This window comes from Nerophis lumbriciformis, linkage group LG05 (assembly GCF_033978685.3).
Source record: "Nerophis lumbriciformis linkage group LG05, RoL_Nlum_v2.1, whole genome shotgun sequence".
Classification (NCBI taxonomy): domain Eukaryota; kingdom Metazoa; phylum Chordata; class Actinopteri; order Syngnathiformes; family Syngnathidae; genus Nerophis; species Nerophis lumbriciformis.
The window spans coordinates 55327833-55342832 of NC_084552.2; the positions used below are offsets into that span (position 1 = coordinate 55327833).

Genomic DNA, 15000 nt, shown 5'->3' on the forward strand with positions numbered 1-15000 from the left:
TTTTTAAATAAATAAATATTCATATTACAGCTCTGAGTTAATGGTAAAACAAATAAAAAGCTATACGACGCGACAACTTGCCTTAGAAGCCAAATATTTACATCCACCAGGCACCACGTACTCTTTTCCATCATATGTTGTCACGTAAGGCCCTTCAATGAGACACTGCGATGGACAGTTGTTGTCAGAGCAATGCCACTTCCCATCCTCGCACACGCTGTGTAGAAACGATAAACACTAAATCAATCGTTAAAAAAAAAAAAACATAAAAAACTTTCCGTCGTGGATTTAACATGCTTACCACGACTGACACTTGGTGCTGCGTCTGTCCCCAGGAGAGTAGATCAGGCCAGCAAAGACACAAGGGCAGCTGGACACATTGATGCATTGGAAACTATCGGCATGATCGTTTAACACCTCATCTGAAATACAAATGCTCTTCTTACCTATTGCTTTCTTCCAGGGAAAGGAAATCAGAAAAAAACCTGTCCTCAGACTCCAGAACTGGTAAGTCCAGCGGCTTTTTTGCATTAGTGGATAATTAACATTAAAGCAACATTGTGTGTTTTACATCAAAGGAATATATTTCAAATGTGCATGGTACCTTGGTTTGTGATCAGGAGAATAGTCTCTGTCATTTTCGTAAGGCTTATGTGAGCTTTAGTATTTTTGGACCAGCCAGGACACCTACGACCGGTACTTCTTTGGCTACAACATTTTAATATTGATGTTTGCCAGTGAAACGATTATAAATGAAATGAAGACAAACGTTATATAAACTAGAGATTCTCTAATCCTGTGTTTCGTAATTGTTGGTCCGCGAGATATGTTGTATCCACAGCAGTGCTCAGTTGTAATATCATTTTCCACCACTTGAGGCAATAATCACAATATCAAACAAACACAAAAAGTCTGCAGCTGAAGTCATAGAGAAATTTATAACAAAGATGATGACTAAAGTGGTGAAGCTGTGTTTTCTGTTGCACTTTAATTAAGAAACATGTAAATGATTAATTTAGTGTATTTATTTTAGCACAACATAATTTGAATGTATTGCATTTATGTGTTAAATAACACACAGTTTCATGTCGTTTGACAAGGTTGTAAACAGTAATTGTGTGAATGCTTGGACATTCACACATATAATACTTGACATAAAAAAAAAAAATCTTCTTTTATTCCGCTCCACAGCCCACAGTTTTCATCTGAATATATCCCGGATTAGACAGAAATTCCAGTTTTCTTGGACATTTGGCCCATTGAAAATGAATGGGCCAATTTTCAAACATGCACAACTCCCACATTTTTCACCCGATTCAAACCGTTCCACCATCCACACACTCCAAGAGTTCAAAAAAATTCCAGGAATTCCCAGAATTCCCGGCTTTCCACGGCCCACTTTTTCAACCGTTTTTGACCATTCCACCATCAAAACATTCCTCTTTGTTTCCCAGTTTTCAAAAAAATGTCAGCAATTCTGAATACCTATTCTCAATTCTAACTGTTACTACGTCAGCATTTTTCAACCGTATTGAAAAATTCCAACACCAACTCATTCATATAATCTAGGACAATTGTTAGTATCAATATTTTCAAAGATTCACGGTTTTCCCAAAGTACCTGCATTTCTAGGAAATTCTCATTCAAAGGATTGGACGTATTCATAGTCCTACAATGCCCTACATTCTCAAAATTTTGAGCCATTTTTAAACCCGATTCTGACTTTTCCACCATCCACCCATACTACTTTTCTGATATATCGAACGCAAAACATGTTTTTCCTTTCCCCAAATTCCCGGTTTTCCCAGAATTTCCCGTTTTTTCTCCCCATTGACAATGAATGGTCATTATAGAATCTACTGCATATCCCACATTTCTCATCTGATTTGAACCGTTCCAACATCCACACACTCCACTCACCCTGGACATTCAAGCCAGCATGTTTTACGGTTCCGAAAATTCCCTGATTACCCGGAATTACCAGGAATCCCCCCCCCCCCCATTGAAAATGAATACAAAACTCTCCATATCCCACATTTCTCAACTTATTAGAACCGTTCTAACATCAACACACTCCACTCACCCTGGACATTCAAGCATTTCCGGTCCACTCTCACGTAACAGCGATTCGGCGGCTCGTGCACATAGGGCATTAAAACACGCGGTTCCTATCGGAATTGCAAATTTTAGTTAGGTTAGATGTAATTATTAAAAGTGATAAAAATCTAAAATTAGATTAGAATTCAGTGTTAGTGTTTGAATGGGCCCAGGGCCCATTTGAAGTGGAAAAGTTGGGCCTCACGGTTAAGTCTAGTTAAGTTAAAGGTGAAGAACCCCTGCTCTAATCAATCGGCCATTGATCCGTTAAAAAGTACATCATTGGCCTTACCAGCTGGGCAGACACAAGAGTTGGTGAGGTCTCGGTCAGAAGATTTGGGGTTTGAGCAGCTGGGCACATATGCAGGACCTTCTTCTACATAGCTGAGGTCTCCTGGACAACTGGGTTCATCTGCAAAACATGGCATCTAGTAACTTTAACCAAAAATGACTAGCGGACCTGCATATAATTCAAGTCAGTAATGAGATACTGAGAAACGTACCACACTGGGTGACACCTCTCCATCTGCTCCAAACATGGCTTTCATTTCCACACTGGTGTACCACTTCTTTGAAGAACGCACAGCCCACATAGGAGCTGTCCTCGTAAAGGTAAAGGTTCTCTTCGCAAAGTTCAATATAAATAGGACCTGTTGTTTTCAGGCAATCCAACACTAATGAAATCAGCTCTCTACATTTCTGCAAACACAAGAAGGGGAATAGAAAGATGTGGAACCGTAGCTCTTCTTAATGTGAGCAGTGATTAAACGCCAACAGTTTATATCCTAAAATCACAAAGCCAAGCAGAATCACAGGACACTGGGCCACTCTTTTTGATAATATTTTTACCAATGATTTTGATATTAGTAACCTATCATTTCAAACAGGTAAATTCCCAAACAAAAAGAAAATAGCTAAAGTTGCACCAATTTATAAGACTGGAGACAAACACCAATTTACAAATTATAGACCTGTTTCTTTACTTCCACCATTTTCTAAAATCATTAAAAAACTGTTCACTAACCGATTAGAGAGTTTCACAAACAAAAATAGAATACACGCTGAGAACCAATATCAATACAGAGCTAATGTTTCAACTTTGATGGCTTTAATTGAAATTACAGAGAAATTACCAATGCAATAGATAGTAAGTGCAGTGTTAATGGATCTAACTAAAGCATTTGACACAATTAATCACAATATTTTAATCCAAAAACTAGAACACTATGGCATCAGAGGGTTGGTCTTCAACTGGATTAGAAGTTATTTAATGAACAGGAAACAATACGTGAAGCTAGGCGTACACACGTCTACAATGCAAAATATATCCTGCGGTGTACCTCAGGGATCAATACTAGGACCAAAATTGTTCAATCTCTATATAAATTACATTTGTAAAGTTACAAAAGATTTAAAGTTAGTATTATTTGCGAATGATACAACAGTGTTTTGTTCAGGAGAGAACACACAGAAGCTAATACAAATAATAACAGAAGAAATGGACAAATTAAAAAGATGGTTTGACAAAAACAGACTCTTTGAATCTCAGTAAAACTAAAATAATGCTATTTGGTAACAGTAGAAGAGAAAATGGATGGAATAGAAATTGAAAGAGTAAATGAAACCAAATTTGTAGGTATAATGATTGATTAATTGAACTGGAAATCACATGTAAAAAATATACAACATAAAGTAGCAAGAAACACGTCAATAATGAATAAAGCAAAACATGTTCTAGACCAAAAATCACTCCATATTCTCTACTGCTCACCATATCTGAGTTATTGTGTAGAAATATGGAGAAATAACTACAAAAGTACACTTCATTCATTAACGGTATTACAAAAGAGATCAGTTAGAATAATACATAATGTTGGATATAGAGAACATACAAACCCTTTATTTAATTGAATCAAAAATACTGAAGTTCCTACACAAAAAAATTACACACAAAGCAAACTGTATTCTGCTACCCAAGAATATACAACAATTCTTAACAAAAGAGGAGAAAAATAATCTTAAAGAAAAATGTACTTTAAAACATTTGTACGCACGTACAACACTTAAGACCTTCAGTATATCAGGATGTGGAATTAAATTATGGAATGGATTAAGCAAAGACATTTAAGATGTTTACAAAGTACAAAGGAGAAGAACCATGATAAACACTCTGAATTTATCTCATCCATCCATTCTTTTTCAAGATAATCTTACTCATCTCACCATATGAAATATAGCTTACTTCACGAATTATTATTTATCTATTCATTCATATTTTTTTTTACAAGAAATCACATGTACATAAGTACATGTGATTAATCGTAAGCAACCCCTGCTGAACAGTGCCCCCACCTGGTTTTGTGTTTCTTGACGTTATGGCTGTATCCTGTTTGTGTTTGCTAGTAGTGTTAAAGGGCTTCAAGTTATCGTGCATCATGGGATATTTTTAAATCATTGATTGTACACTGGGTAAAATAATCGTACGGTGGTTGTTTCTAATTACCTCATCAGTGGTGTTTGTACTAATTAAGCGATTTGCTCTTTATTAATTCTGTCGCAACAGTAATACACAGGTGCATCTAAATAAATTAGAATATTGAGCAAAAGTTATTTGATTTCAGGAGTTCAGTTTAGACCACAAGACAAATTCAAGGCTTTGTAGGGTTTTTTTGCTGATTGTGCAGACAACGAAGACGACTATTTTTGGACAAATGAGGATTCACAACCTTATCTTTTTGAAGCTACGGAGGATGAACTGCTGCTTCTAGAAGCGAGCACAAAGGAAGAGTGAGACGTTGTAGCAGACGGAAGCCGAGAGAGTGAGGTGAAAGTGACTTTGGCGCTATAAATTTGGAATTTGAAGCCAAGCTATTTCGACATAAATGGAGTGCTTACCCAAATAAACCGGAGAAAATGTCCCCGGACCAGCTGGACTAAACAGCCAACTGTCCATCGAGTGAGTCACTTTAATATCGATCATGATACACGCAGCACGTCATGCGTGTTATTACAACTACAGTACATACGCTGTCCAGCTAGCTGTGTACAAACAAAACATGAAATGTGGGCTAATAATTTACAGATACTGTAATGTGATTGTTCATGTTTTTCAGTCAATACAGATTGGTGTCTTATCACATTATGTTGTGCATGACAAACTCAAACGCGTTCGGTGCTGACGTGGAAGTTAGCTTATCTCTTGCCGTAGCTAGCTTTTACGGACACCGAAACACGCCGATGAGTTACTACACTAGAAAAAGAGTTCCTCCTGCTCTTACAATAACAATGTCGCTAAAGCTTGGTTATTGTACAGATTACGGAATGTAAAGTAAGTATTGTTGATGTTTTTTTAATGTATTTTTAAAGTGATTTAGAAGTAGAATTGATTGCTCACATTAACTGCGTTGCTTGCCACCTAGAATGAGATGATTATTACAAGTTAGCATGCAAAAAAACCTGTCTTTCATAACGATTGTGAACGATAGGCAAAAAAAAAGAAAAAAAAGTGCTGTTTTTGTCTGGTGTGAACATTGATAGATAAAAAAACTTTTTTTTTACCTTTTTGAAATGTGTTTTTGGAGTTAACATATATGAGAGGAAATGGTTCACTTACAGCATTATAAACAGCAACCATGTCTCTGGTTTGACATGTGTCTTCAGTGTGCACGGCGTCCGTAATCAGCTGCTGCTTATCGCCTGAGGAGAACATTTCAAAATGTCCCGCTTTACAAAAATCCCCATGTGGACATAATCAAAGAGGACACGTGTTTACCCGCAACGTTGTGTTTCCCACAGAGCCCACTCATGTCTGCGGTCATCTCCTGCTGCATCTCCACCTTGAATGACACGTCACGTCGTTGTAGCACGTGTCTTCATGATGATGCCTTCTGCTTCTAATGTTGCGTCTCACCCAAAGTGTGTCTATTCCTCCAGGTACGTCACGCCAGGTGACCGTGAGAGGAAGCAGCATGCTCCTCAGCCTGGTGTAGATGCCGTACTGGAAGACGTGCTGGTAAGTGTGGTCGTAGGGAAGGGAGACACTGTCAACACAATCATGAGGTGATGTTAGCACTGAGTTGTGTTGTCATAAAAAATCAGTAATGCCGGACCTTTCTGACTCCACGAGGATGCTTCCATTCATCAGGACCGTTTGGACTTTATTGATGGTGATCTCCACTTCAACCAGCAGCCCGTTGTCCCCCCGCCGGGCGCTGATGTCGCAGTCCACGCGGTTGTGCGTGAAGTGGCTGAGGGTGACCCTGCAGGTGGACCGCAAGTAGTAACTGGAGCCGTTGAAAGGTTGGACCACACCGCTGCCGAATGTCTTGCAAGTGACTGGCGACAACAGTGGCAGGTGAGTCAGATGAAGTGACAATATGCAGAGGCTTCAGCTTGGAATACATAAAATGGCTGGTAGTAAGTGTTAGGTTGTTGCTGGTACAGCTCCTCATCACCTATATGGTCTTTAATATAGGTGGACGAGCCAGGACACCATATTGAAACGTTTTAAAGCATTTATCTGTATTGGTCACGGTGGCTTCAAAGTAGCAAAGTAGCCTTGGGCTGCACAGAAAAATAGATTCCCATCCGGATCACGATTCTTGTTTATCCTTATTTTAAATCGATTCCTAATTTTCAAAAATCAATTGTATGTACAGTACAGGCCAAACGTTTGGACACACCTTCTCATTTGCAAAATAAAATACATTACATTGACTAATTGTGTAACAATAAAGATCAATTAGGATAATACATAACGTTGGATATAGATGTGGGATCTGAGCCGAGGATGTCGTTGTGGCTTGTGCAGCCCTTTGATACTCTTGTGATTAAGGGCTATATAAATAAACTTTGATTGATTGATACAGAGAGCATACAAACCCTTTATTTATTAAATCAAAATTTTGAAATTCAATGATTTAGTGAATTTGCAAACAGCCAAAATAATACACAAAGCAACCTACATCTTGCTACCCAAGAATATGCAACAATTCTTCTCAACAAAAGAAGAGAAATATAACCTTAGAGGATAATGTAATTTAAAACATTTGTATGCACGTACAACACTTAAGACTTTTAGTATATCAGTATGTGGAATTACATTATGGAATTTAGAACGTAAAGAAGTGGAACAATGTACTAATATGATCAAGTTTGAGAAACTGTTCAAACTACACCTGTTTAAAAAGTACAATAAAGAATAATATTAAAGAATAATATTGGTAAATGTCTTGAACTTGAGCAAAATAAGATAATTTCTCTCATCACCAATGACTTACCCAGTTAGGACTGTTGTATTTACACTACATGGATTTGTATTGTGTGGAATGTTTTAAACATGTGTACATCCTGAGTATACAGAGTGAACAAATGTGTAAGTAATTGATATGAAGTGGAAAAGGGGTAGGATTAAATAAGTGTTGCTTGTTCCTACTCATTTTTGGACATGTTGTAAAGAGAATGTACAAATGTGATTAATCATTTTGAAACTGTACATATGTTCAAATAAACCTATCTGGTCTCTTATGTTTAATAATTCCTAATTAGGCATTCAATATCAAAAGATGACAAAAATGTGAATGCGCAGTTGACAGATTAACAAATTCACACATCAACTCCATTTAACTTACATTTTTGCATTTCTGTTGTCGTGACCAATTCCCCGGCCCCTAAAACTGAAAGGGAAATGGAGAGTTATCAGCAAAGAAAAAACTATTTGTGACCTAAAATGACAAACACTGTTTAAGTAAACACTCCGAATACGCAGAACCCCCCCTCCCCCAAAATGAGAAGACATTTGTTAAAAGTGACTAAAAAATGTGTATTTAGCCAAATTAGTCAGATTTGTAGCTCAGTACCTACGACTGCTGATAGACAGCATACAGCAAGCGTCCATGATGGGTAGCTCATGTTGACGGCGGCGTCAATACTGCCAAAGAGACAGCGCTTTTATACCGCATTTGTGCATGCATGCCCCCTGACATGCCCACTTATGTCAACCAACATACCAGGAAATGTTTTAATATTTTTTATTATTTTTCCCATTCACTGAAAATGTGCCTAAAACTATCATTCCATTCAATCACACTATGGAAATTAACATCCATCCATCCATTTTCTACCGCTTATTCCCTTTTGGGGTCGCGGTTCAAGTACTAATTTCTTTCAAATAAAAATACCAGAGTTCATGTTCAAAGCAATTTGTGGGGGGGGAAGCATCATAGGTAAAGTATTAATCTCCATATTTTTAACATAATTTATGTTTGACAGACAAGGAAGAGCCCAGGGTTATCTTGAACGCTAAAGGAAATGCCAAATGAAGCCAGGTTAATGGCTGTGCCCCATAAACCAGGATGCAGTTAGTTATTTTGTTTTGGTGTGTGATATTGCATGCTCTTACATAAGACATGAAACGTGTTATTTTGGATATCATCTCTTGTGAGGGGGAAAAAAAAGGCATAAATGATAAACTTCTTTCACATAAGTCGCCGCTGTAAATGATGTGCCTGTTACACCACCTCAGTTGGGTGCTACATGGTGGTGTTCTAGCATACCAACTTTATTGATAAAACCCTTTAAAACACAGCAAAATACCATGAATCAAAAACCGACCCATAAAAAGCCTTAGTGCACGTGTGTCAAACTCAAGGCACGGGGTCCCCATCCGGCCCGCCACATCATTTTACATGGCCCGCAAAAGCCTGGAAATAATGCAGACAATACAGGACTTTCTTTTCTTACTAAATGTATTTGTTATTTCCATTTTGACATTAAAAAAAATCAGTGTTGTCAAAAATATCAAGGTAACTCATGCGATTAATCACAAAAAATATAATAAATAAAATTAATAAAATATTTAAAACATTACTGAAAGTCTAGCTTGTTTTTAAAAGCCAGTGCCTAAAAACCAAAAATGTTCCCCAAAATTTAAAAGTGGAATATTTGATGTGAAGTAATTGGAAATAGGTCATTAATGCATAACATTGATTTTGATTCATTATTATGTTTTGAGAAACAACAGTTTAATAACAAATCCCACAAATCTTTTATGATCCAAAGGGGCCCCACTCATAAAGGTGTTAAAAATAAGCCAAACATTTTTTTAAATGTTGTTTTGACTTTCAAAGCTTAAGTGTTTAGATCAATTTCAGATTGTTGACTATAATTGTTAAATTCTTTTTTCATGTTTGTTTTATGCCCTTTTTGTCGAAGAAAAGTTAGTTTTTAACTCCGGAAAAAACAAACAATGCAATATTTCCCCCCACAATATTTTAAAGTGGAATTTTTTTATATTAAGTAATTGGCGCACTAAATAGGTCATTAATGCCCTCTAACATTGATTTTCATTCGTTATAGTCTATTTTTAACAATGACAGTTTAAAAAAAATCCCACAAATCTTAAGGATCCAAACGGGCCCTATTCATAAAAGTGTTAAAAATAAGCCACACATTTTATTTTTAATTTGGTTATTTTTTTCAACGCTGAAGTTTCTCGTTGATGATGATTATTATTTTTTTTCCATGTTTGTTTTCTGCCCTTTTTGTCAAAGAAAACTTTGTTTTCATGTAGAGAGCCAGCTCCAGCTCGTGGTGTCCAAGACGAGACTTAAAACCAGGGGAGACAGGGCCTTCTCTGTGGTCGGCCCTAAGCTCTGGAACACTGTGCCCCTCCATATTCGAACTGCTCCCACAGTGGAGTGTTTTAAGTCTCGTCTTAAGACCCACTTTTATTCTCTGGCTTTTAACACTACGTGAGTTGTGTGGTCCTCTGTTGTCCTCTTGTGTTTTTAAAATTTTGCTTTCTATTTACTGTTTTAATTGGTTTTACCCTTTGAAATTGTTTTTAATCATATTTATTTTTTTATTGTTTTTAATTGTGTTTAATATTGTTGTGCAGCACTTTGGAAACATTTTGTTGTTTAAATGTGCTATATAAATAAAGTGGATTGGATTGGATTGGATGTATGGAAAACACACAAACAATGCAATATTTTCCCCAAAATTATTTCTAAATGGAATTTTTGACATGAAGTAATCTAAAGGATACTAACAGGCCCTATTCAGAAAAGGGTTAAACATAAGCCGCAAAAAAAAAAAAAAATGTGGGTTATTTCTTTCAATGCTTAAGTTTCTAGATCAACTTCAGATCCAGCCGTCAATTATGATATATATATATATACATATATATATATATATATTGTATAAAAACAGTCATGTATATACATGTATATACACAGATTTATCACACAAATTACGCAAAATGAATTTGCCTCCAGTCTTCTGTAGGTGACATCAGCAGGCTGATAGAGGCACGCCCACGTTTTGGAGCTAAAAGTAGGTGTTCCAAACTGTGTTGAAACCAGGGGAATTTTTACCTGTAGACAAAATGTTTTAGTTCCTATGAAAAAATGTTGTCAGCATTAGAGGGACCCTTTAATCAGTGGTTGTTAAAACGTAGAGGCTCTCAAAAGGTTTAGATGTCCGCTGGGATTTAACTAACAAACAAGGGGGGGGGGTCTCGCTCAGGGCGCCTTTGAAGTTAGAAGCGCCCCTGCTCACCACTAATGCTTGACAATGAAAGATGATGATACATTGAAATCTTACGCCAATGTTGTAATGTTCTTTATTATCGCCAAACATTTTTTACTTCTTTTATTGATAACTTGCTGATATTAGGAACCTCCCTTTTGCAGGGAAGAGTTCTCCCAAATGATTTTATTCTAAGGCTGTCTGCATAAAGAGAGGTGACTAGAATTTAAAGATTACAAATTTATTTTACAAAAAGGTAAAAATACCAGCGCTAGAAAGGACCGCGCTGTCTAATTTCCAGACCGTTTTTAAAAAAAATGATTGCTCTCCACATATGCTTTTGTCCATCCTGAAGGAGATCAAAACCGAAAGTTAACTTAATGTGTTTGTTGGGCACACACATTGTTGTCCACGCACACTCTCCGCACCTGGTACAATCTAACACCGTTAAAACTGAAGGGAATAATATGTGTGTCGATAAGAAACAGGTTGAGATCGTTGTTTTTATCTTTTTCGAGAAAATCCAAGGAAATAGTTAGTAACTTCTGAGGCATTCCAATTTGCTCAAAGGGGGGGGGAAATATTCCTCCAACACTAACAACAAACACGATCCACCTTCTTCCTTTGCTTTTCTTAACATGCAATGTACAGAAATTCACTGGTTTTATTCTGCCACCTAATGCTAACACTTTCGTTAGCACTTAGCTTTACAAAAACTATCTGATACTCAGTTGTAATTTGCTTTTCCACCACCTGTGGCAATAATGATAATATCCAACAAACAAAAGTAGTCTGGAGCTGAAGTCATAGAGAAAAGTTTCTTAAGCGCAAAAAATATGACTAAAGGGGTGAAGCTGTATTTTCATTTGCATGTTAATTTGAATGGCAGCATACTTAAGCATTATATTCATTATTATTTTCTTCATTTTAGCACAACATAATTGTATGTACATTTATTTTTGTCTGTTATTTATGAGTGCCTAATTCTTATGCAGTATATTTGATTAGTACTTATTTTTCTAATCAGCCTGAACTAAGCCTAAGGTTTATGTGTTAAATAAATAAATGAAGATGTTTGTAATCAACACATGGTTTCATATCGTTTGACAAGTTTTTATACTGTAAGTAGGTTAGATAAAAGTATTGAATATGATTAAAATCAAGAGGAAGATTATTAATTCAGTGTTAATATTTGAGTGGAAAAGTTAGGTCAAAAAGGTGAAGAACTCCTATCTTCAATCTTTACTGTGTCATTACTTAGGAATTATTACCAACTTAGGATAAATGAAATGTAATTTCTGAAGAAAACAAAGAGTTTCCCGTCATACATTTTTTTTATATTTTAAGAATAAATCCACAATTTTTAAGCGAATGGAAAAAAGCGGTGTTTAAAAAAACAATTTCCCCTTTTAAATATGCACATTTTGGAACTTCTTAACACCGTTTGCCTTTTAATTTCTATAATATGCTAATTATACAGGCATGTAATTGGAATAATTAGATTTTAAGAGTTGGTGCTGAGTAAGCAACGTTAAAAGTGCTGGAAAAAAAATCTTGTGTAGTCAATGATTAAAATGTGTCATTGCGTTTTTATGTGTCACACATTAACATTTACTTTGTAATTTTTGAATAAGATTACGTTTTGGTATTAATCATCACACTGCGGCTGCTTCCCCACCATGCAGATGCAACAAGCTGTGTTTTTGTTCAAAACAACAGCTCAAGCATCCTGAAGAGTCCTGTACAAACTGGCTAAAAATGACAAAGATCAACCAATGAATTAATAGAATAAACTGAATAAAAACTTTTGACAGGTTCATAAACAAACAAAAAAAGGTACTACAACTGAATAAAATATTTAAAAAGTCTAGTGTAACTCAGCTTGTTTTTAAAAGCCAGTGCATAAAAAACAAAAATTTTCCCCAAAATTTGTAGAAGTGGAATATTTGATGTGAAGTATTTGGAAATAGGTCATTAATGCATAACATTGATTTTGATTCATTACTATTTTTTGAGCAATGACAGTTTAATAAAAAATCCCACAAATTTTAGGGATCCAATGGGGCCTCACTCATAAATGTGTTAAAAATAAGTCAAACATGTTTTATTTATTTTGTTTTGACTTTCAACGCTTAAGTCTCTAGATCAATTTCAGATTGTCGACTATAATTTTTTATGATTTTTTTCATGTTTGTTTTATGCCCCTTTTGTCGAAGAAAAGTTAGTTTTTAACTCCGGAAAACACAAACAATGCAATATTTCCCCCCAGAATATTTTAAAGTGGAATTTTTTATATCAAGTAATTGACGCACTAAATAGGTCATTAATGCCTTCTAACATTGATTTTCATTCGTTATAGTCTTTTTTTTAACAATGACAGTTTAAAAAAAATCCCACAAATCTTAAGGATCCAAACGGGCCCTATTCATAAAAGTGTTAAAAATAAGCCACACATTTTATTTTTAATTTGGTTATTTTTTTCAACGCTTAAGTTTCTCGTTGATGATGATTATTATTTTTTTTCCATGTTTGTTTTCTGCCCTTTTTGTCAAAGAAAACTTTGTTTTCATATAGAGAGCCAGCTCCAGCTCGTGGTGTCCAAGACGAGACTTAAAACCAGGGGAGACAGGGCCTTCTCTGTGGTCGGCCCTAAGCTCTGGAACACTCTGCCCCTCCATATTCGAACTGCTCCCACAGTGGAGTATTTTAAGTCTCGTCTTAAGACCCACTTTTATTCTCTGGCTTTTAACACTACGTGAGTTGTGTGGTCCTCTGTTGTCTTCTTGTGTTTTTAAAATTTTGCTTTCTATTTACTGTTTTAATTGGTTTTACCCTTTGAAATTGTTTTTAATCATATTTATTTTTTTATTGTTTTTAATTGTGTTTAATATTGTTGTGCAGCACTTTGGAAACATTTTGTTGTTTAAATGTGCTATATAAATAAAGTGGATTGGATTGGATGTATGGAAAACACACAAACAATGCAATATTTTCCCCAAAATTATTTCTAAATGGAATTTTTGACATGAAGTAATCTAAAGGATACTAACAGGGGTCGACGCCTCAGGCTACTGCATCCGAACTGCGTGTCTGGAGCTCCTGGGTCCCGCTGTCCATCCCTTCCGGGTGCCCGTCTTGGTTGGGGCCTGTTGGGCCTAGTCCCTGCGTCTATTGTGGTAGCTTGGTGCTGCAAGGTATTCCGAGGTGCTGCGAGTCGGCCAGTTGCTGGGGTAGTGACCTTGTTTGTCAGCATGTCTGTGATCTTCTTTTAATTCTTTTTTTTTAAATTAATTAATTAATTAATTTATTTATTTATTTTTTAAATATATTTTATTAATATTATTTTTTAATTTTTCCCCTCCCTCAGGGGGGGGTCTCGGCGGGGCGGTTGCTGGTTGTTCCATCTCCACCCAAATGTGGGTTATTTTTTTCAATGCTTAAGTTTCTAGATCAACTTCAGATCCAGCCGTCGATTATGATATATATATATATATATATATATATATATATATATTGTATAAAAACAGTCATGTATATACATGTATATACACAGATTTATCACACAAATTACGCAAAATGAATTTGCCTCCAGTCTTCTGTAGGTGACATCAGCAGGCTGATAGAGGCACGCCCACGTTTTGGAGCTAAAAGTGGGTGTTCCAAACTGTGTTGAAACCAGGGGAATTTTTACCTGTAGACAAAATGTTTTAGTTCCTATGAAAAAATGTTGTCAGCATTAGAGGGACCCTTTAATCAGTGGTTGTTAAAACGTAGAGGCTCTCAAAAGGTTTAGATGTCCGCTGGGATTTAACTAACAAACAAGGGGGGGTCTCGCTCAGGGCGCCTTTGAAGTTAGAAGCGCCCCTGCTCACCACTAATGCTTGACAATGAAAGATGATGATACATTGAAATCTTACGCCAATGTTGTAATGTTCTTTATTATCGCCAAACATTTTTTACTTCTTTTATTGATAACTTGCTGATATTAGGAACCTCCCTTTTGCAGGGAAGAGTTCTCCCAAATGATTTTATTCTAAGGCTGTCTGCATAAAGAGAGGTGACTAGAATTTAAAGATTACAAATTTATTTTACAAAAAGGTAAAAATACCAGCGCTGGAGAGAGGACCGTGCTGTCTAACTTCCAGACCGTTTAAAAAAAATGATCGCTCTCCACATATGCTTTTGTCCATCCTGAAGGTGATCAAAACCAAAAGTTAACTTAATGTGTTTGTTGGGCACACACATTGTCGTCCACGCACACTCTCCGCACCTGGTACAATCTAACACCGTTAAAACTGAAGGGAATAATATGTGTGTCGATAAGAAACAGGTTGAGATCGTTGTTTTTATCTTTTTCGAGAAAATCCAAGGAAA

General features: G+C 36.2%; 2 protein-coding genes across 2 annotated transcripts in view; one reads left to right on the forward strand and one right to left on the reverse strand.

Annotated features, from left to right (window-relative positions):
* The window catches only part of LOC133606995 (mucin-6), a 75654-nt gene extending 67616 nt beyond the window's left edge, over positions 1–8038 (reverse strand). The window contains exons 1-10 of the mRNA XM_061961499.1: positions 7956–8038; positions 7728–7772; positions 6207–6432; positions 6008–6137; positions 5870–5933; positions 5711–5793; positions 2601–2796; positions 2390–2509; positions 302–422; positions 82–217 (exon numbers count right to left, since the gene is read on the reverse strand). Of these exons, the coding sequence (XP_061817483.1) occupies positions 82–217; positions 302–422; positions 2390–2509; positions 2601–2796; positions 5711–5793; positions 5870–5933; positions 6008–6137; positions 6207–6432; positions 7728–7772; positions 7956–8007 (1173 nt within the window). The 5' untranslated portion in view covers positions 8008–8038. The remainder of the gene's footprint in view (positions 1–81; positions 218–301; positions 423–2389; positions 2510–2600; positions 2797–5710; positions 5794–5869; positions 5934–6007; positions 6138–6206; positions 6433–7727; positions 7773–7955) is intronic.
* Positions 6138–15000, forward strand: part of LOC133606145 (proton myo-inositol cotransporter-like) — a 184379-nt gene continuing 175516 nt past the window's right edge. Inside the window, exon 1 of the mRNA XM_061959751.1 lies at positions 6138–6451. The gene's annotated coding sequence lies outside the window, so the exon portion shown is untranslated. The remainder of the gene's footprint in view (positions 6452–15000) is intronic.